The 24,556-nt window shown below is 37.9% G+C and overlaps 1 protein-coding gene across 1 annotated transcript; it reads right to left on the reverse strand.

Moving 5' to 3' along the window:
- Positions 1–5,505: 5,505 nt before the first annotated feature.
- On the reverse strand, positions 5,506–24,337 carry LOC143286838 (putative enoyl-CoA hydratase, mitochondrial). Its single transcript, XM_076594668.1, has 8 exons — positions 24,242–24,337; positions 23,211–23,405; positions 21,647–21,774; positions 18,630–18,729; positions 15,910–16,014; positions 13,122–13,241; positions 12,231–12,298; positions 5,506–11,601 (listed from the first exon to the last, which is right to left on the reverse strand). The coding sequence occupies exons 1-8, from the start codon at positions 24,327–24,329 to the stop codon at positions 11,536–11,538; spliced, it is 870 nt and encodes a 289-aa protein (XP_076450783.1). The 5' UTR covers positions 24,330–24,337; the 3' UTR covers positions 5,506–11,535.
- Between the last annotated feature and the right edge of the window lie 219 nt (positions 24,338–24,556).

Genomic DNA, 24,556 nt, shown 5'->3' on the forward strand with positions numbered 1-24,556 from the left:
AGCCAGCTTTTCTTTCAAAAAAAAAAAAAAAAAGCTTTTCTTTCCAATCCGGTTTTAGATTCACGTTTGTTCAAATCAACCTTGGGATCTTTGTAGACCTTGCTGGAATGCCCCCCAGGGTAAATGCAGCCTTTCAGACCTGACCTTACTGGGATGCTCACTCTAATTCTTCAACAACGATACCTGATTCCTGAGCTAAAGCTGCATCAGAAAGAAATATGTCAGGGAGCTGTGGAAGTGGCTTCCAAAGTCCAGGCAGCAGAAGTTCTGACAGCGAGAGTCATAGCCCTCTAAAAAAAAAAAAAAAAAAAAAAAAAATCAGGTGCCTTATCTTCACATAGACCCAGTGCACTGATCAGGCCTTGATAGAGGCTATAATGGAAAAAACAAACAAACCAAAAACACAAACACTGACACCAGTATGCAAATGCACACACACAAACACACACATGCATACGCACAGAAACATAAAGCACTTTGAACAATTTGCAGTCTCACAGGCACCAAAGCCCAACTGTCAACCAACAAACGTACGTACATGACAGTGCCCACCCTGAACACACACACACACAGAGGAAAACACCTTATGAGCAGTTCACAAACACATAAAGCATCACTGGGTGTGTTTACGCATGCGCACATGCATACACTCACGTACACACACACATAACATCCATACATTTGTGCAGCTACACTTTCACATAGCTCTCACAATCCACACTCACACTTGTAAACAATTATCCCCCCAACACACACACACACACATACCTTAACTCCCAGAATACGCACACACAAACACACACACAAACACACACACACACCAGCTCCCATGGTATACAAGTTTCAAGTTTTAATTATCCTTTCACTCCTATTGGAGTATGGAGGATTACTACAAAATAAACTTTTGATGCCCAGAACAAACATTTCCAAATACACAACAATGTCACATAAAAGTTGAGAAAACACAAATGTCTTTTAACTCCAAAAGTATAACTCGGCAACATTTGCAAATCTAATCATCTTACTTACAGCCAAAATGACTTTTTTTGCCTCCTTTGAGCATATTACAAAAATTAAAAACCGATTTTGGAGACAAATATTTTTTAGGAACATATCTATTTCGTAACTGATCATAATTGGGATATTCCATTATAAAATGAAACTCATCACCAATCACAGACATGTTACAAACCTTACAAAGCCGTAACTCTTGTGGTATGCCTTTGTGTCTCCCTGTTTCTATTTCCTGCTTATGATTACTACATCGAAATCTGAAGAAGCTGATAACGTAATTATCTGGCATTTGACATATATTTTTCTCTACCAAATCCACTTTTGAAATTTCGATAAAACAAACATTTACTACTCACCTCTAGAGCATGTCCCCACTGATTTTGAAAACTATCTCTCAAAGCAATGTTGACATTCTTGCAGAAAGATTCCCTCTCCAAGAAGAATTGAGCATCCCAAACACAGTCATACCCTGCTTCTATTAAAATTTGTCTAATACAACTCATCCATTTTGAAGTATAAATACCATTTCGATATAAGTCAAGTAATATCAAATATATTTTCCCAGAATATTTTTCTGCGCTTGATATCACTAAGCTGGTCCAAAATCGAACTAATCTCATTTTCACTAACACACTAATTGGGTAAATACCAGTTTCTCCATAAACAATTTGGGTCATAGCATTTCTGTTCAGTTTGAACAAGCGTTTCAAAAATTTCAATTCTAATTTTTCAAGTATATCTATATTTTCATAACCCCATATTTCTGCACCATACAACAAAATAGGAACAATCAAAGACTCGTACATATCCAGAATAATATGTAAAGGTAAATCTTGATTTCTGGCTGACTGAAGTAACGAAAACATAGCTTTTTGTTCATAAATCTTTTTTTTTAGCTTTGTAAAAAGTTCCATTTCTACTAAATTCGATGCCAAGATATTTAAAAGAATTGACAACATCCAAACATGCATCACCAAACTTAAAAACAGGCTTTAGCTTGTTTGTAGAATTAAATATCATCACTTTAGTTTTTTCTTTACATTGACCACTAGTTTCCATTTTAAACAATATTTGTGAAAAACATTGAGGGACTGTTGTAATCCTTCTTTCGTCTCTGAAAGTAAAATTGTGTCATCTGCATACAACAGTACAAATAATCGCATGTAATTATATAACTCTGAAATGTTAACATTCAATAAAAGATCAACAGATGGACTCTTATGCTCAGTCAAATACAACTCTAAATCATTGAGATACAGAGAAAAAAGCAAAGGCGAGAGATTTTCTCCTTGTCGTACACCCTTACAAATGCTAAAGAAATAAGATTTTTCACCATTTAAAAACACACATGACTTAATTCTATCATACATGTTCATTATGACACGCAAAATTTTACCATTCACGCCTTCATGAACAAGTTTTTGCCATAACCCACTTCTCCAAACTGAATCAAAGGCTTTTTTAAAATCAACAAAAGCACAGTAAAGCTTCTTCTTTTTCATGGAGAAAATATCAATTAGTGATTTCAAAACAAACATTTGATCTAATGTAGAATGGGACTGTCTAAATCCTGCTTGGGCCCCTGAAAGTATATTGTTTACATTGATATAATCAGTCAGTCTAGCATTTAACACTGTAGTGAACAGTTTTCCAACACAGCTGAGCAAAGTTATTCCCCTATAATTACCACAGTCACGTATATCACCTTTGCCTTTATACAATAGCAATACCAAGCCGGATACCCATTTTTCTGGTACAACACCTTCATCCAGTATCTTGTTAAATAATTTACAGTATGTTTCTGTCAGCAAAGGAACGCTGTTAATGATATATTCATTACTAATCATGTCTTCACTGGCACTTTTGCCTTTCTTCAGTCTTTTGATGGCTGAAGTAATTTCATCTTCAGTAATACATGCATTTAAAATATCATCATTATCCTCTAAATTGACAATGTGCATTGGCGTTGTACTGTCAATATGCACTCTTTCCGGACAAAGGAATGCTCACGCATTCCTACACAAAACGTATTCGGTTTCGGACGAAGGAATGGAATAGCATTCTCCGAAAGTAAAATTCCATCATGCGCTGTACACGTGATTTTTTGATTAGCCAAGCAGAGTGCGCTATTCTGGGTCACTCCACAATTGAACAGTATGATTGGTTAGTCTGGGATGTGTGGCCTGTCTCGCACACACGCTGACAAAGTCACTGACCGGTCGTCTGCTCGCGTGCCAGCCTGTTAGTAAAGCGGCCTCTTCTCAGAATGTTGCGAAGCGAACAAGGCAGTGACGGCAATGTTTTAGGGTTGCCGAAGTACTTGAAATGCTACAAACTGAAGGGTCGGACTCTGAAGAGGTCGATGATGACGAAGAAGAAAGCGAATTTAATGTAGAAAGCGTGCATGGGTATGGTGATTCAGGGTGAAAAATTGGCAGTATTTTCTACATATGGCAAAACAGTAAAAATAAGATGAGAAATTTGATTTTTTTAATATATATATGTAATAGCTCAACACGTAATAAACCAGTTCTGAAAGTTTCATTTTCTTACACAGTATTTTGTATTTTTTGTAATTTTTTTCCAAACCCTTACAAATGGGCCGTCTGTGGGGAAAAGCAAGGGAGAAAACTTGTCGTCCCGAGTGAGTTAATTAACGTTAAGGTTGCTGAAATGGTGAAACATGTCTTCTAAATTTATGGGACATGATGTTTTCTTTTTCTTTTTAATTCTATTCCATAGTTCTCTTGAATTGCTTTTGCATAAACTTCGTAGTTCTCTGTGCCATTTTTTTCTCCACGTCTTTTCTGCTTTCTTTAAAACGGACTTGTAACTTTTGCTGACTCTTTCGAGCGTGTCTCTATTTTTACTAGAATTTCTTTTTTTTACTCTGTGTTTAGCTTTGAAATATTCTGATCTGCTTCGTTTGCATGTGGAATCAAACCAACTGTGACTATCTCTGTGTTTTGTCTTAGAAGTACGAATTTGATATGTCCCGAGAGTATCTTTTGCTGTCTGAATCAGAATGTTTGCGAGCTAATCATTTATGATGTCAATATCATCAGCATCGATTGTGTCATTTAAGTGTGTAAGCTCAGCGTTAGACAAAATTTTCTTGAAAAGAAGCAGCCTTTTTGTGTTCCCACTTTCGTATTATTTCATTCTGACCTGTTAAATTTGATGTGGCACATTTTTTATGACATGGTATGACAGCCGTATCAGTATGATTTTTATGGTTCAATATGTGACACTCAGTAGCCAGAGACAAGATCAACGGGCTGTGTACATCAGATAATAAAGCATCAAATGAGGAAATAGTAAAATCTGTTATTTTTGTGAACAAAAAGGGGGACCCAATCATGTAGTCAACCACAGTACAGCCATTACTAGTGAACATTCCGATTCCGTCATCTCTCCCTGCTCTTCCATTAAGAATATACAATGAAGACGATTTACACAAGTCAATCAATCTATACCCATAGTTGTTTGGTCGACGATTATCTTGATTATGTATACACTTAACTGGATATAACTGCTCATCTAAAACATTGATCAAATCATGGAATGGACCTTTACTGTCACTCTGATGTTGATCAGTAAAAATCTTTCAAATTTTTGGTATAAGCATTAAAGTCACCTGCTAACAGAATATAACAATCATATTTACTTTGTATATCAAAGAGCATGTTTTCAATGTCCAGGGGCCTGACTTGCAAACATCTGGTGTAAAGCTAAACATCTGGACCTTCAACACAATACTTTTACTGCACCAAAGTCAGTGTTCATAGGTCAAACAGGAAGGTCTGACAACAAATGGAATTCTCACAAACAGTTCTTGACAATGTCTCCGTTCTCATCACAGAAAGGGGTTTTCCGAAATAAGCTTCCCTGTGCATGTGTGGACATTGATTTTGCGCGGAGTGAACTTGGCACTTGGTCTCTTCAGCCTGATGCTGATAATGTTTTGAAAAACACCAATGACAGACTATCAAGATGTCAGCAGCACTTGTACAAGGGGAAAACCTAATCTGTCCCACACATATTCAAGTTTACATCTGTCTGGAAAAAATCCTTTAATGAACATAAACATGTGGTGGTCTAGTCTTGTCAAATAGTTAGCGATGGAGTTTGGCCAATACAATTATTTCTGCAACCCTGAAAATGTAAACGACCATCCCTTTCACAAGTCACAGCACTACAATCTTTTTCTGCCTCTCTGCTCTTCCCTTGCATGCTTTGACCACCTACAGCAATTCCACTTTTTGTGTGTACTGAAGCCTAAATTTGATCAGCATTCAAATACACACGTTAAAGATCCTTTAATCCATGTCAACGTTCGGTGGGTTCAGAAACCAAGAACATACCCAGCATGTACACCCCTGAAAACGGAGTATTGCTGCCTACTTGGCGGGGTAGAAACAGTCATACATGCAAAAGCCCACTTGTGTATATATGAGCGAACATGGCAGTTACAGCCCACAAACGAAGAAGAGAACAGAATAAACTGTTTAATAATCCAGCGAGTGTTCTCTCTGGATGTAATAAACAAGCCGTGCAATAACAACAACAACAACATTATTATTATCATTACAATACATTCCTAAGTGCTTTTCCCACAAAATATGCTTTGCACACAAATATAGTCTTAAAATCATGTCCCGGTTTCCACTAAATTGGGAGCAATGCTAGCTAGCTTGAAGAATAAAGGATGCCTATTATATTTACCAGATATGATGCAAGTACACAAATCAGTGTACTTCAGACATACCAACAAAAAATGCAATTTGATTTCTGGAATATCCAGACAAAAGGGTAGATGACGTTTTGATGCACATCAAATGTATGAAAAATTAAAAAAGTGTGAACATAATGATAGAATACCAATTTTAAGCCTTGTGAGTAATTTACCGATACCGAACAGAGTGTTGGCCTACAGGTAACACGTCTGCCTAGGAAACGAGAGAATCCAAGCGCATTAGTTCAAATTACACTGGCAGTCACCAGTTATTTTTCTCCCCCTCCACTAGACCTTGAGTGGTGGTCTGGATGCTAGTTATTCGGACGAGACGATAAACCCAAGTCCCATGTGCAGCATACATTTAACATACATAAAAGAACCCATGGCAACAAAAGGGTTGTCCCTGGCAAAATTCTGTAGAAAAATCCACATAGATAGGGAAAAAAAATTGCAGTCAGAAAAAATACAAAACAATGTATGGTGCTGTCAGTGTAGCCACACACTCTCCCTGGGGAGAGCAGCCCGTATTTCACACAGAGAGAAATCAGTTGTGACAAAACGAGTAATACAAATAAGACATTACATGGAAATATGGACATAATGACAATATCTGACTATATGTTGAAGAGACATTATAAAATGTATGTGTTTCAAGGGCAGAATGCCAGTTTTGCACAAAAGAATCAATTAAGTGCTGTTTAAAATGCGCAGTGAATACTCCCACATTCCCAACAGACATGCTCATGTTGAATAATTCTGTACTTTGTAAAGACAAGAGCAAGCATGCTTCTTTTTTATGGTATCTGGAATCATGCATTCCAGTACAGAATTCAGTATAAAACTGGCAGTCTGGCTTGCCACTTTGAAGGATCCCTCCCACCTTACTTATCTTCTGTCCTTTATACTTACACCCCTTCCCATTCTCTCAGGTCTTCTGGAGAAAAGCTCTTTCAATTTCCCAAAACCTCTTCAAAGGCATTTTGCCAAAAGGCTCATCAGTATCAATCACCTTCAGTCTGGAATTCTCTTCCTCTGGATCTTCATCATTTACCAGTACTGTCCCCTTTCTTAACCTTCGCTGGCCGTTGCTTTTGAATACACACGGAAGCTCATGTGGTTTGTCCACGACCCATACCGCTGTCGCTTTTGACTACACTCGGAAGCTCATGTGGGTCGTCCACGATCCATACCTTTTAAAGAGACAAAAACCTGTATATTCCTCCAAAGCTTGTGTTGGTTGTGCACAACCCATACTTTGTAAAGAGACAAAAACCTGTATATTCCTCCAAAGCTTATAACAAAATATAGAAAAGGAAAACATATCGTAACAACTGATTACACACACATGCGCTCACACACGCAGACTCACACAAACACATACACTCAGAAGAAACACATGCTCATGCATTCACACACACGCACATACACACACAACTGATCACACACACAAATGCACAACACCACATGCACATACATACAAATCCTACTTATACACACAGAGATAGAGAGAGAGAGACTGAGACAGAGAGAGAGAGAGACTGAGACAGACAGACATACAGTGAGACAGAGAGAGATGACTCATAGCATCCTATACACGCACAAAGATATTCAGTCACACAGGTACATGCTGGTAGAGAAAAGGATGGAAGGGGGTTATAGCTGAAGACAGGCGAAAGGAACCGGTCGGGGAGGGAGAGGGAGGTAGTGGGGTAGTAAGGCTAGTGAAAGTAAAACTTCTCCATTTTCCTTCACTAATTGCAAATTAAACCTTCTGAAATCATTATTAAAAAGGTATGGGTCATGCATGACCCACACAAGCTTTTGAGGGGTGACCACGTTTTTTCCTCAAACACGACCAACACAAGCGTCTGTGTGTAGTTAAAACGCCTTCTTTAAATCATTAACTAATTAATGAATTTGTTTTCATTTTTTGGCAAAAGTTGGCCATTTTGGTGTAGGAAGCATTTCTGAAATTTCGTAGAAAAATATTAAGAATTGGCTGAGATATTTGCGTTTTTGTACCCTTCTGGGTCGTGTACGAACCACGATAGCCAGTGAAGGTTAAAATAAATCTGTAAACCCACCTGTTGAAACTGGCCTTTGGATGTGATAAAGCATAGTTGTCTGCCTCCTGCACCAACCCCACTTTTTCTTCTCTTTTTTTCCCTTCCTTTTCCCCCTCATTTGAATTTATCATGCTGTGTGTGTGCCTTTGGGTGAGTGTTTATTGTGTGTGTGTGCACACACGCAAGCGTGCATGTGCTCTGTGTGTGCACATGTGCATTTGTGTGTGTGTGTGTAGGGCACATCTTATGCTGTGTGTGTGTGTGTGTGTGTGTGTGTGTGTGTGTGTGTAGGGCACATTTGTGTGTGTGTGCATGTGTGTGTGCATGCATACATATGTGTGTAATTGTTTACATTTGCAATTTGTAGTCTTGGTGTTTATAGATATACATACATGAGTTTCTTTGGGTTTTTTTTTCATGTGCTGCAGTATGTTACTATGCACTACTGTATATGCATTATTTCATGTGTCCCACATGCTGATCACAATTCTCCCCACCTCCGTACTCTGCACTGAAGCAAAAATTAAATACAAAGTTGCTTGTCTCTGCTATTCTGCTTTCCACTCCACAGGACCTACCCATCTTTCTGATCTTATCAGTGCTTACACTCCCTCAAGAACTCTCCGCTCTTCCTCTGACCTTCTGAAACTTCCTCATGTCAATACAAGAACCTTTTGTGAACATTCTTTCCTCTTTGCTGCTCCTCACATCTAAAACAACCTTCATCATATCCATGCATCTGATTCCATCTCTGCCTTTCACTCTTCACTAAAAACTCATCATTTTAAAACCTGTCAATAAGAACTTTCCTTCTTCTCCAACACCATCCCATGCCTTTCAGCTCACTTTTTATGCATGATGAATGAGAGACGGAGAATGTGGAGGGCAAGAAAGAGTGGTCAAGAATGAGTCATGCAATTTGTAACTTTTTCTTTCATGTAAAGCACCATGAACTCCAAGAAAGAAAGGTCGCAATACAGATGTATATGATTATGATGATGATGATTTGTATTGTATAATATTATTATTCTTCTTATTTTCATTATCATTTTCATTCCAACAATGCATAACCAAAAAATTTCACATTTCACAAAAAAGGATACCTGCTGAATTCTTTGTACAACAAATGCTTTTGAGTTCTTTGGATAACACACACAAAACACTTGATAGCTGATAAGTGGATTCTCTCAGTGACATCGCTATTGTTTGTAATACCCGGTATCTCTGTGCCATAGGTTAGAACTGGCTGAATCTGGCAATATATAGCAATTTCTAAAATATTTTTTGCCGAATACTTTCTAATTGAGCAAAGCAATTCTGTCATAGCTGTAACAGCCTTCCAAGCATACTCAGAGACATCTTTTAAAACAGATTGAAATGACAGTCCAGTTGGGAGAATAATGCCAAGGTATTAATACAAACTGACAGTTGCTAACATATCATTACCATATGACCATGCATTTTTTTTTCTCAGCCAGAAAACTACCATTTCTAATAACAACAACATTTGACTTGTCATGATGATCAAGTCCAATCACTTTGCAATGTCATACAAAATATTGAGCTGAGTTTGGAGTCCAATGAAACTATCAGAGAGAAAAGTCAACTGCAAATAATAAAATCAGTATCTGGATCACATCAGGTGACAGGTGAATTATTTGCCTGCAGTTTGAATTTATTTCTTTGGTGAGCTCAATGATTAATAATAAAAAAAAAAAAAGACTGAGAACATACTTCACTCTGTTTTAAAACCGCATGGACAAAGAAAGGCCATTGTCAAATCATCATCAGTGTGTGTATACATTTTAACATCATACATACTTTTGAGTGAAGATAAAAAAAAGGTCGAAATTCCATTTATGCTTAGGGTTTTCCAAAGTTAAATGCAACACAAAGTGTTATGTGTGTGTGTGTGTGTGTGTGTGTGTGTGTGCATTTGCATGCTTGTATGGGTATGTACACATGTTTAGAAGCACACAAATCTGCTGAACATGACCCATTTTTATTCTCATTTCATTTCAGTCATGTACCTTTATTTTATTGTGTTTTTATGTATTTACTTACAACACATATAATCAATCATCAATAACCACACAATTAATGATTACACTATCATTTCCACACTGATGCATTCATACACATGAACACGAATGTAACCAAATGTACACACATGTGCTCAAACAGAATGAAAGACTGAAGAAAGAGAAAAATCTGTGAATGAGCAATTTGTTTTTCCTCTCAAGGACAAGATTAGACCAACATAGGCATTATCTGTGTGAAAATTGTATAAACCAACACCTTTTTTTGTGAGGGGGGGTGGAGGGGATGCAGGGGTGCTGTTTGTTGTGCTCGTGTTCTTTCCATGAAAATATCTGCATTTTCAAGTCCAACAACACTTGAAACAAGGGGGAAAATGTGGGGCAAAATGGCAAGTCATTACATAACTGTAAATGAACTGAAAAAAGCAATTTTGTTTTATAGTTTGTAAAAGAAAACATAAATCACTACCACTACCCCCACCCCCACCCCACAACAACAACAAACAATTGAAAACCATCAGATATATCCTCTGATAATACATTTTTTTCCACCTAAAAAATGGATTCTGAATGATAAAGGAATATAATTATGTCTCTTTAGACATATATCAGACACAGATTGTATATATGTGATGCAGCATGTGAAAACCCAGCCTAAGTCAGAATTTATCATTTTAGACATTTACACATTTTCAGAAAATTCAAAAATAACAGATTAACCTGTAATTTTTCCAAAGTTGGTGTGCCTGAAAAGAAGAAATGGGGAAATCAGCTCAAGAACAAAACATACATTTGCCTGCTTGTGACTTTAGAACATGTATGTGGTGTCAAAAATTCAGAACTGAGTAAACTATGAGTAAACTATAAGTATCTATATGAAAAAAGCATGGGAAACTTCATATGTTCTTTCTGAACTGAAACTAAATCAAGAATGGCAAGTGGAGGAGTGACATCAGGCCACAAGAGAGCAGTCAACAGCGACAGTGAATGATCAAACGAGAGACAAAGGCAGCATTTGTGTTAGAACAAAAAATATTTTTCGCAATAATGATGAATCTTTTGAACTTCAGCCTTAGATTCCAGATCAATATAATATTTACAAACTGCAGTAATCAACTTTATTGCCACATCATCAACTCACATAATTTCAGAAAAGCCTGGAGTCAAACGCACCAAACATTGCAACTTAAGTTACAAATGTGTGCAGCAGTACCAGCAGTGCATGCACTGAAAACATTCAAAACACTACAGCTTCAGGCAGTTTTAGGCTAAAATACTTACCGACAACAAAGATAAGACTTCAAAGATGCAAAATTTGTAAAAATCTTGATCTTCATTATTTTGACCCTAATGTTTTTGTTGATAGCTAAGAATCGCTGGCTGCATCCCTAGCCAGGATTTAACTTGCTGCTTCACATATATATGGTAGCTTGAGTATCTTACTGTCTTCAAGTACACAACTTGGAAAAATTCTTCTTTTTTCGCAAATTGCATGCAAAGATAAATATGTGCTGATATAATACTGGGTATTGCTGAATGTCAATAATGAAATAAACATGTGTCTTGTTTGTCTAAAAACTGTAATACAAAGACAGAATAAGACAATAAGGGGATGTGTAGTTTGGACAGCTGCCTCACATCCTCTGTTTCTGGTGCTGGTGGTGATCCCTTGACTCCTCTAATCATGTGTGAAGTGAGGTTCTCTTTTATTCACAAATGCAGTCACTCCTTCCCTTTGATCATTCTGAACACAAACAACATCACACATAGTAAAGAAGAATGGTTGCTTCAACAGTCGCTAATCAGTAAATGTAGGGAACAATAAACAAAACAAACACATTCTAGGCTGCACTTTAAAAAACCATTCACTTGTATAAATACAGTAGAAATGAACTGAGTCACAAACAGTCAGATTCCAGTTAGTTTATTTAGAAAAAACAACATATCATTCACTAAAATAGACTATAAAGAAATTAAGCAATCCTTAGCACTTTTCCAAGACCTGTCGATGAAGTCATTACATTCTGACCACACAAGGAACCCATCACATCCTGGAAGCCTGTGGGTCTTTCATTCTGTCAGTCCCACACCCAGGGTGGCAGTCCATGCACCAGCAGTTCACATGAAACATCAATGTAGTCACCTGAAGGCCAGCCAGCACAGCACTCACTGCACTGCTGCCCAGTCACATGGCGTTCACTAGTGCCTCTTCTGTTTAGAACCGTTTGCTATCATCTATGAGCTCTGCATGGGGTTGAGAAATCCCCCACACTGGGTTTGGATCTAAAGGCTATCAACTATCAGAACCTGGTGCCAACCACCGCTTCAAGCTCAATGCAATTAAATCAGACAAAAAAAAACAAAAAAACTTACTGTTGAAAATGATTCATGACACAGTCGTCTCTCAAAATGCAAGCCCTGAGCTAAGAACAGTTCTTGACCTGTCAAACAGACACCAACATTACACAATATTTTTCACACCTAAAACCCACAGACATAAAAACACACAAATAACATATAATCAGGTAGACACACAGAAAAAAGCTGTGTAACAAGCCCACAAAAATGATGAAAAGATATCACATATCACAACAGAGCAATACAAATCCACAGCAATAACAAAAGCAAAGACCTCATACATAAATATGTTGATGGGAAAATTTTCATCTTTTGTTGCTCAAAACCCAGCAAACTGCACAGGGCCATATCAGGCTGAAAAACTGTAAACATCAGTCCAACAGAACCTGCAAAAACAAAAACAAAACACCTGGAAAACAAAATTAGACACAAATATAGTCACATACATACATGCACATGAATCTTGAAAGTGCCACCAATGTTGACCATTCCATCACTTTTTTGCCAGATGATAAAGAAAACTAACTTGAACATAAACACAATTATAAACATCAAACGTAATTATATACAATAACAGGCATACAAAACCACCTCACATGTCCTTCACACACACAAAAATATAACATAACAAGAGTATCCAATTATCAAGTCCAGAAAAGAATGAAAAATATTCAAGGCATTCTAGAAATAATAAAGGCGAGAAGACAAGCAAGACAAAGTTACAAATGAAGAGATGGCAGGGAGAAAAGCAAACAGCCAGAGACAAAGAGAGTGGCACAGAATTTCAAGCAGGTGGGGATACTGTTTACATGGAAAATGCCCCTGGCATCCTCACTGGCATTTGAGAGGAAAAAGACTTGTTAGATGTCAGATGGCATTCAGTGAAGATGGGGAATAGAGACTCACTTGCACAGACAGCCTCTTTGCACAAGGCTGCAGCAATGCGAGAGAACCCTGCAATTTTCTCTGCTGTCTGAACTGCTGCTCCCAACACCTGGGCTGCTGGAAACACCTTGCTCACCAGTCCTGACCACACACATACACAATACCACATGTACACAGTGACTTCTTCTTCTTCTTCGTTTGGGGCTGCAACTCCCGTGTTCACTCGTATGTATGACCATTTTTACCCCACCATGTAGGCAGCCATACTCCGCTTTCAGGGGTGTGCATGCTGGGTATGTCCTTGTTTCCATAACCCACCGAATGCTGACATGGATTACAGGATCTTTAACGTGTGTATTTGATCTTCTGCTTGCCGTATACACGTGAAGGTGATTCAGGCACTAGCAGGTCTGCACATATGTTGACCTGGGAGATCGGAAAAATCTCAACCCTTTACAAACCAGGCGCCGTTACCGAGAGTCGAACTCAGGACCCTCAGATTGAAAGTCCAACACTTTAACCACTTGGCTACTGCACACGTCACACAGTGACAAAGCTAGCTATTTTCTTCTTAAGAAAAATGTTTGAAGGTCCCATTGGCTTTTACAGCCATTGGGGCAGTGAATTCACATCCACTGTGTCCAGGGCTCTGGTACCCTGGTGGCAGACAGAAAGAAGACAGCCCACAGCTGGGGACAGCTGGAGTGACTGGCACAGGACAGAAATGGCTAGAGAACACCTGTTGGCAGCCTTCCAGACAGGACAACAAGCATAGGTTAGGTGACGCCAGGTTTCTAGGGCTTAACAGAGTTTAAGTGGAGCCCAATCCTCTCCTTCCACTGTCGTTTTAATCTTCCCCAACTGAAGTCAGGTACCCATTCATGTCTGGGTGGAGTGAGGAAAATCAGAATCAAGTACCTTTCTGAAGGACACACCACCATGACAAAGGGGGTCTGGACATCCAAGGGCAAGATTTCCTGCCGCAACATGTGGCTGCCTGGTCTGGCCCCTGAGGATCGCCCTTAATCTGTTTACACTGAAAACCCTGACGACCAGTTCAAACTGAGTGTGGGGGCTGACTACCCAAGGCTGGGTCTGACCCATAATGGTGTTCACTACCAATGCAGTATGCAGCCATTCCCTTGGTGGTATTACCCATGTAAAGCTTGTAGAATTAGTTCCAGTTCACTTGATTTGAGAAGTGGTTGGTTTAAAAGTGACAGCTGGGGATAAATGTTAGGTCAAAAATATTAACAATTCTGATTGTGACAATGAGTGCATTGACGATTGTGATGATGATTCTACTGATGAGTGTGTTAGTGGTGTTTATGACAGTGATAACGATTGTGTTTGTGGTGTTGATGATTGTGATAAGAATTGTATTGATGGTGCTGTAAGGACTGTATTGATGGTGGTGGTGATGATTGTGGTAAGGATCTTGCTTCTAGTAGTTTTGACAAGTGTGGTAATGATTGCGGTTGTCTTAACGATTGTGTGGTAATGCTTGTGTTATGGCAGAATTTGATTATCATTATGGTGACTGTGTTGATGGTGGGGATGACAAGTGCAAGGCTGATTGCACTGATGATTGTGTTAATAGAGTAGATAATTATGATAATGATCACATCAATTGTATTGTTGATTATCATGATTTTGGTAATGATTATGTTGATGATCATTGTGACTGTGTCAATGGCAGTGCTAATGACTGTGATGATTGTGATGACCATGTCAATAATGGTGTAGATGATCATGGTGGTTGTGTCAGTAGCAGTGCTGATGATCATGATCATTGTGCTTTTGTCAATGGTGGTGTTGATGATCTTGATAATGATTGTATTGTGGGTCAGATGATTACCATAATAAATGTACTGATAGTGGTGTTGATAATTGTGACAGTTACTGTGTTGATGTCAGTGAGGATGATGGCAGATTGAATTCCACTGACGATGGTGTTGACAACTGTTACTGATAATTGTTATAAATATTGCATCAATGATGGTGGTGATCATTGATGGTGATGATCAAGCTGTTATTTACAAGCATACTGAATGAGCATCTGAAACTATATACTAAGTGTTCAGCCATTTTCATTCAACCAAAAGGTGATACTTTTTCATTCATGGGAAGCATTGTATTGCAACAGGAGATATTAACTTGTTCCACATGTTTCAAAAGTTGGAGGGTTTGGAGCAGGAGTAAAAGGCATGTTCAATGTAATTGGTTTCTTGACACCAATTACATGTGTTTGTGTTTGTCACACCCAGTTTTGCAAGCAGAATATTCACTGGGCAAATCCTGTGTATAAATTGGAAATGGAGCAATCTCAATCAGGATTCCTTTTACACTCATGTGCAAAGTTGAAATAGTTGTTTATTTTTATGTCCAGTTTACGTCTCAAAAAGTGTGCTGCACATATTTCATGGTAATGTTTCAGGGCAGATGTTGTTTTCATTTGTTTGTTGATAATTTTGATAATGTTGTGAAATATCCCTCAGTTGTTGCAATATCAGTTTCATATTTGTGGACATCATTAGCAAGATGGTGTTTCCATAGTTGTGGTATTGAGTGTATTTGAAAAGAATGTCCAACATCTTGTTGTACAAAATAATAAAACTACCAGTATTCTTGTTTAACAAAGTGACAAAGCTACAGGTATTCTTGATGTACGAAGTGACAAAGTTTAATGTAAATGTAAAAGACATATCTCTTCCTGCCATACAACAAAGTAAAAAAAGCTCAACAGTTTGTTGGTCGAAACAAAAAATGGAAAAGCAACAAGAAGCGAGTTTGACTGGCATACACCTACCTAGCTGTTCTGCGTCTAGGGCAGACAGTCTGTCTCCTGTCAACACCAGTTCCATGGCTCGGGACTTGCCAACAGCACTGATCAGTCGCTGAGTTCCCCCTGCGCCTGCAACAGTCACCACTCTGTTCACACATGCTTAGTCATTTTGTCACTTGGATGAGATGTTAAACTGAGGTCCCATAAGTAACATGCACTTGACTTAGCACATGTTAACCCCTAGGCTGCCTATATGACGAGATAACTCGTCATTGCAAGCATGTACCCTTCGCTGCCACAATGATAAGATAACTCGTCATCGAAATATTCTGACATTTCCCTGCTTTGCATTCAGTTTGATGACAAAAATGCTGGTAGCTTTAGCTTGGGGAATCTCTCTAGATTCTATTCATTGCTAGAAACACCATCAATGTCATGAGGCAGTCCTTTATTTGAATGTTTTGGTTGGGTTACTGGCCGCAGTGTTTGCCTGGCTCCTCTCCTTGCTCGCTCAACAAAATGTCAGACTGACGCCATGCTCAAGACATGTGATCGTGGCGAACTAAATCAACCAAGATTGCTTTCTTTAGCTGATGCTCAGAAAGAACTGAAGCATAAATTTGAAGGAGAAGACACTGATGAACATTTATAGGATGATTTGATAGAAAATAAAGGAAGCAATCAAGAGAGTGGCTGAGATACGACTATCAGTGAGTGATGCTAGCTGTACAGGTTTAGCAGACGACATAAAGTTACTGAATTATTAGCAGGACACAGTGTGAGCGATTTTCTTGGCACTCAGCCAACGTGGTCTGATGAGAACTGGATAAAGTGACTGTGTGAGAGGGGTTAAGAGGAGGGGTGTGGAGACTGAGGGGGCATGGCCTCACATCCACATTATCACTTGGAGAAGTCACAATGCATTGTGTATCTATCTCTTTTTTTATTTTTGTTTCATTGTGGTTGTTCTAGTATGATTTTGTGTGTACAGATATACATTTGTCCAGAAAAAATGACAATTTAGTGCAAATTAGATGACTAATGATTGTAATGAACAAGTTGAAAATGTGACAAAAAACAAAACACTGATTTTAAAACAACAGCATGTCACTAAAAATATATGAAATGGGAAAACATCATGTGTTTTGTATTCTTTATTCATTTACCTTTCAGAAAATATATACTTTTATGGGTCTTTCTCCAATAACAAAGAGCACAAAAATTTTTTGAAAATTTATACCCGTTTTTTGTGAAAAAAAACCTGGCAAATAGAAGGAAGGAAGGAAGGAATTTTTGTTTAATGTCCCATCACACATACTGGTGACTGAAGACATTTTGTTAAAGTATTTATGAATACATCTGAGTATTATCGGTTAGAAGGGGTGGGAGATGTGGATGAATGGAGGGTTGGGGGAAACTGGGCAAATGAGGGTAAAAATGTGGGTGAAATTTGGAAGACAAACAAAACAAAACAAAAAAACAAAAACAAAAAAACCCTCTAAATACAGTTACAGGAAATTACTTAAAGGACTTCGTAAGAGAGAAGTCGTTAAACTGACAGGCGAAACAACTGATAATGAATGCAAAAAGTCAAAAACATCAACGTTCTCAGTCACTGGCAAATAGATTTCACTTAAATGTTTATTTTTCTGGCAGCGAAAGGGTTAAAGAACCCACAGCAATAAAAGGGTTGTCCTTGGCAAAACTCTATAGAAAAATCCACTTTGATAGCAAAATAAATTTTCTTGCAGACAAAAAAAAGGGTATGCGCTGCATTGTGGTGAAAGCTCTCCCCTGGGAAAGCAGCTTGCTCTAGAATTAACAAACAATGAGGCCAGGAGATGAAATGAACAACAATTAATAAAGAGTGATAACTCTCCATTCACAAGGTGCACAACTTCAAGTCAGTGCTGCTTACACTACCGATTCAGCTGGCACACAAGTAAATAAAACGTACATTGGAACAAACCCAGACACTTCTTCAACAACAACAACAACAAACCACCAGGCCTGTCCTTATACTGATCATTTGACATGTGCACACAGCAGCAAAGACAGAAGAAATGTGCAAACACAAATTAGCTTTTATTCAAGACTGCCATAGCCTCTTTAATCCTGAGCAAGCCACACAGAACACATGGACAATACAGAACAAACACATGGTTACCTCGGTGGTTTTTCAACTGGAAATTTAAATAATGAGGCCAGGAGATGAAATGATTAACAAATAGTAAAGAGTGGTAACTCTCTCCATTCACAAGGTACACAACTTCAAGTCAGTGCTGCTTACACTACTGATTCAGCTAACACACAGGTAAATAAAAGGTACTTTGGAACAAACCCAGACACTTCCTCAAAAAAGGAAGCGCTGGGCCTGTCCTTATACCGATCATCTGACATGTGCACACAGCAGCAAAGACAGAAGAAATGTGCAAACACAAATTAGCTTTTATTCAAGACTGACATAGCCTCTTTAATCCTGAACAAGCCACACAGAACACATGAACAATAGAGAACAAACACATGGATGCCTCGGTGGTTTGTTTTCTTATGTTATTTTCACATCACTCACATCTGTGAGCACAACATCCAGTGAAAATAAAAACCTCATGTAGAGTTGTTCCATTAAAAAGAAAAAAAGATGATTCTTTGCACAGATATTTAATCACCAGGTCCTGTAAATTTTGCACAAGCAGTCATAGCAACACACAACAACTCATTTCAATCAGACAATAATACTGAACCTGGAATTGTGGCCAGTGTGATTTCTGGCTGTGCGAACTGTGCCTTGTCTCCTGCGTAGATGATGTCGCACATCATGGCAACTTCACAGCCACCACCCAACTGCAGATGAATATAATGGCACCAGTACCTGTCATTATTTATTTTATAAAAGTAACTGGTGACACATAACCATCCCTTGTGTCTCCTTTAACACATGACCATACTCTGTATAATCAATGGGGTGTCATGAGTTGTGTAATAAATGTGAGCTCAGCATTTTCATTGTTCATCTGCCATTTTCTGGTGACAAAAAGGTAACACAAGCACACACGCTAAAGTTTACAGTTCAGAAAACACACATTTCAATAAGGAAAACAGGCTATTTTTCATATTCTTTTATCTGTTTCAGATCTAGTAGCTGACAATACCAAGCTGTATGGTGTACTCATATACAAACATTTTCTATGATGCTTCACCTGTTCATTGCCAGAGATATTTGTTGTTGTTGTTTTTTTTAAAGTGCTCTCACTTTGCCAGGGAATTATGAGGATTCAGGGGTGATACATTAAAAAAAAAAATCAAGTACAACAGTATAGGAATACAGAAGCAAAGTAAATGTTTTTTTGTGATGGAATGTGAATATGAATTCTACATCTGAACTTTCATCCCACTGATGTTGATTGAAGATAACTACTCAGGTACGTCAAAGTGATGATGATAATTTTTTTGTATAAAAGAAGTCTATTTTATGTGGAGTGATGGCCTAAAGGTAACGCGCCCGCTTTGGAAGCAAGAGAATCTGAGCACACTGGTTCGAATCACGGCTCAGCCACAGATATTTTCTCCCCCTTCAGTAGACCTTGAATGGTGGTCTAAACGCTAATCAGTCAGATGAGATGATAAACTGAGGTCCCATGTGCAGCATGTACTTAGTGCACATAAAAGAACCCACAGCAACAAAAGGGTTGTTCCTGGCAAAATTCTGTAGAAAAATCCACTTTGATAGGAAAAACAAATAAAACTGCACACGCAGGAGAAAATACAAAACAAGAGAAGCAAGGCCTTCAAGACTCACTTGTGATACACTTAAAAAAAATCCAAGCTTTTTATGTATTGAGTATAATTTCAAAATGTAATGTTTATGATGAGAAAGATCAGTTTAAAGCAAATTAAGTCCCCTAGCATTAATTACAATTACAGAGTAATTTCCCTTTTTTTACTATCTGCACCAAAACGTTTGCAAAATGAATAAAACTTCCATGCTTAGCAAAAGAAGTTCCTGTTTGAACAAAAAAATTATAATAATGACTGCTCTTGTTGTTGGGTCAAATATCAGATCAAAGTGCCAAGTTTAGAGAATACAAAAAATATAAATATAACAGTAAATGCAGTTTGCATATAATTAGGCTTCATTTTTTTTTTTTTTTGTGCCCATCCCAGAGGTGCAATATTGTTTTAAACAAGATGACTGGAAAGAACTGAATTTTTCCTATTTTTCTGCCTAATTTGATGTCAACTGACAAAGTATTTGCAGAGAAAATATCAATGTTAAAGTTTACCACGGACACACAGACACACACACACTGACAACCGAACACTGGGTTAAAACATAGACTCACTTTGTTTACACAAGTGAGTCAAAAAGGGTGGCGCTCTCAGTGTGGCAACACACTCTCCCTGGAGGAAAACTAAAAAAATACAGTTGGAAATAGCAAGCTTATGGTCAGAGTATACCTGTAGAAGAAAATAAAACAGGTTATACTTTTATGATAACAATCACTACACTTGTAACCATGTAAGTGAATAACTGTCCCAACAATGACAAACAAGTGTTCTGTCGAGATAAAAAGTCAATATGTTCTCAGAAACGAGCAGTCAAGCTTTGTTTTACACCAAAGAGCATCCGCCCTTTAGAGGGGGAAGCTCTTGTATGATACTTACTCACTCCAGGTTGCAACTAAGCTGTAAAGGTGGCTGCTGTGCATTTGGTTTGCCTGTTCTACAATAATTCGTTCAACTAATTAGTGACAAAAAGCATGAAAAAAAGTGATTCCTATCCCCTGTCTGTCAGCCCTGGGTTTCATGGAAATGGTGGATTATTGGCTGTTGTCCAGATCCTGCTCGATGAACACTGCAAAAGATAGTTGGCTGATAGTCATGGCCACGCCCCCTCACATGCCCTCTGTCTGGTCTTCAACCTATTGTCTAATACCACTCCTCTCTCTCTCTCCTCCCCCTCTTCTCAAAATATGCAAAGTACCACACCCATACTGTCAGTCATTGTCAAACTCTCAACATCGTTGTCTGATTGGACAGATGGCTGGACAAAGTGTCCAATACTGCTGTCAGTTTCATCACCTTAGAGACCAAACCAATCATCAGACAAGAAAGATACATTTCTCATTGCTATTACCTTGAAAGTTGTGTAAATCAGTTGATTGGGATCACTGTCTTGGCTGGACAAAATTTCTGACATCCTTTTTGCATACAAAAACAACCCAAACTTACTTTCCATGCATGATCAATGTACTGTGGTCAGCAAAACATTATCGAGAAGAAAGGGATCCTCACCTGATGTATGCTCATTTAATTAGTATGTTTATAATCCACACACATTAAACAAACTGTTCAGTCTGTTTGTATTCATTGAACCAATCTCCAATGACGGAAAAATTGGAACAGATGCAGGATATCAGTGGCTGTCTTGTAGGCACAATGGTAACATTTTGTGCAGGATGTCAACTAACTGTCTAAAAGGCACTGAATAGTTAATGTAACTTTGATTATTTTACCTTCACAGTTGGCTAGTGTTGATTATAAAATTGATTTATTTTCTTCAATTGAAAACAAAATTCTAAAAAAAAGTGAGAATGAGTGGAAGAAAATGGTAAGATATATAATCTACATTCAATACCTATGCCAACATTCCATTACAAAGAAATAAAGAAAAATTGTCTTATTTCCAACAAATAGCTAACAATAAATGGTTAAACCTGATTTCTAAACTATAAAAACAAACAAGAATAGAGCTGTTTACAGCATATCCGTTGACAGCTGCAATGACAGGCTTCCTGCACTTGGAGATAGCACAGAAGTTGGCAGGGAAGTCCTCTCCCATCACCTGCTGCTGTGTCTTCTGACTCATCTCAGGCACATCAGCACCTACTGCACACAGTGACAGCAAGCAAGGCCAAATACTGATACAGACTGCCTCACTTCTGCTGGGGTGTTTTCAAGTTTCATGAGAATGTAAAAAGTTATTTGTAGTGTTGGCATGTGTGTGTGTGTGTGTGTGTGTGTGTGTGTGTGTGTGTGAATGGAATAGAATAGAATAGAATACTTTTTATTGTCATAAAACCTTAAAGTTTATAAGACACAATGAAACATAAACATGAGCATATTAAGAAGTGTGTGTGTGTGTGTGTGTGTGTGTGTGTGTGTGTGTGTGTGTGTGTGTGTGTGTGTGCGTGTGTGATACTGACAATGTTTTGACTGTGAAGGCCACCAGACCGTACACAAAAGTGGTGGGGGGAAACAATGGGACGATTCAACATGCAGAAGGAATATCTTTCAGTAAATAGGTATACAAAGCATGTTCATGTGCAACATGTTTATGAATATACCTATTCATTCATTGTGTAAATTTGTCTCTCTATTTTAAAGCATGAGTGTACGTAGCAAGATTTTCCTGGAATGTAATACATGGATTTTGTAGAACAAGAAGCAAGGTATTGTCATTAACATTTAGAAACAGTGAAATATATTTCTGGTGGATATGACTGTATTTAGGACACACAAAAATGAAATGGTACTCATCTTCCAGGATGCCACAACAAAACGAACAAAAGTGATTTACATCAGTGTTTTGATATATTTTGTTTATACCAAGCTCTGAAACATTTAATAGTCATATTCCTAAGTGTAGTATAGAAAGAAAGTCTGTTTAAATGACCAATAAATAGAAAATCTGTCACAACTACAAAGTTTGATGAACAAACCTACTTTTAATTTGTTTATCACTTTTTGTATGTGAGATTTAAGAAGGCGATTTCCTTGTCAGTGCTCTGGTTGATCCATACATCATGGAAACCATACATCTCTAGGCATGCTTTAATTTTACCAAGCCAATTTTCTAATGTATTATCATTTCCAAAGAATTCTTCAGCATCAGTTAAGCCTGATTTGATTCTTCAGCATTGATTCAGCCTGTTCCAGAAATCGTGAAAGTAGCATCCTGGTCAGTTTCAACCAGTAGCAAACTTATGTTAGTCAAGTCAATAAAGAGAGAGTATTGACCAGTCTTTCCATACATAGTTCAGCATCTTGTTAGATACACTAAGTAATCTTTTGCATGCAAATAAATGTGCTGATTCAATGACGACTGATTCAATTAATTTAACTAGACTCCATATCTCCGCTGCATACAGTAACATTGGTTTCAATTGTGTATTGAATAGCTGTGTGTATATATATATATATATATATATATATATATATATGTGTGTGTGTGTGTGTGTGTGTGTGTGTGTGTGTGTGTGTGCTATACACAATTACATGTGTATGTGTGTGCAATACACAATCAATGTCCATACAGCACTGACCAGAGAAAACTCTTTCCCCTCCTGTGATCACAATACAACCAATGCCCTTGTCCTGTTCCAGCAGCTGCAGGGCTGCTGTCAGGTCCGTCATGAGGGCATCATTCAGTGCATTGAAAGCTCGGGGTCTGTTCAGCTTCAAAACCCCAACATTCTTCTTCTGTCCATGTCTCTCCAGTATCACATTTTTGAACTGCCCTGAAAGAACCAGACTAAAATGATACATAATTTCATGATGCAACAGCATATAGTTTTGAGTTCTAAGGCTTGCATTTCCACTGTTGTTAGTAAATGATCCTCATTCTATCTCTTCCAGTCTTAATATTGTGGTGATGAGAAATTGAATGTCTATAATTCATCCACCATCTGTCACCCTGATTGACAAAGTTATAACTGACTTGGCAATACTGACTTGTAATTCTGATTTATTTCCAAATGAGACAGGCGGAGTCTACTATATATGTTTATTCTTCACTTATGAAGATTGTGTGTATGAAGTAAATTCATATCAGGAAAGAAGAAAAGCTACACATATGACAATGAGAAGTCTATCACTGCATATACATATTCTTCATGGGTATTGTCAGCTGCCTGTCACTTTTCGATTTTGAAGCAAAGGCTACACAATCCCATAATACTCAAAGCCATACGCAGAACAGAGCCTAACAATTAATTTTAAAAGCTCGTGAAAAAAACAAACTCTTCACCTGTTCTATCCTAGCAAATTATGTGGTATTCTTGACCATAACATCTCAAACGTTGTGGGGGTTTTTTGTGACCGTGACCTAAAGATGTCAAGGATGTCAGCTGCCATGATTGTTTCAGGTAGTTAGTCCCAGTCCGGATGGTAATGGTATGAAATGAAAACTGCATTTATTCAATCTCATTCCTGGTACCAACCATTTCATGAACATGATCAAAATATAATATATAAAAATCTATCGATCGTGTTCTTTTCTACCAAAGTCCACAAACATCTTGAAATGAAAAAGACAGGAAAAGAAATGGTATTATTTCTTGTGTCCAACTCAAACCTGTTGTGAGAAAACGCGGGCGCAGACTGTGCAAACGTGAGGTGATCAAGTGTGCTGGCAGAGAAACAAAAACTAGACCAGCGGCCATGTTGAATGTTGTCGAGTAAATTGTTGAACTGGAATACGGATCCAGTTATTGTATGTTGAGGCTGAATCATTGAAATAATGATGATGTATGGACTGCATCTGCTTCACGACTCTGAAACTTGATTTGCTGAGAATGATATATCTAGTTTTATCATAAAAAATAACATCAACATATATTTATGTACATATAAAATTATGTATGTATGTATATATATATATATATGTATA

Source organism: Babylonia areolata, chromosome 10 (genome assembly GCF_041734735.1).
Source record: "Babylonia areolata isolate BAREFJ2019XMU chromosome 10, ASM4173473v1, whole genome shotgun sequence".
NCBI classification, from domain to species: Eukaryota; Metazoa; Mollusca; class Gastropoda; order Neogastropoda; family Buccinidae; genus Babylonia; species Babylonia areolata.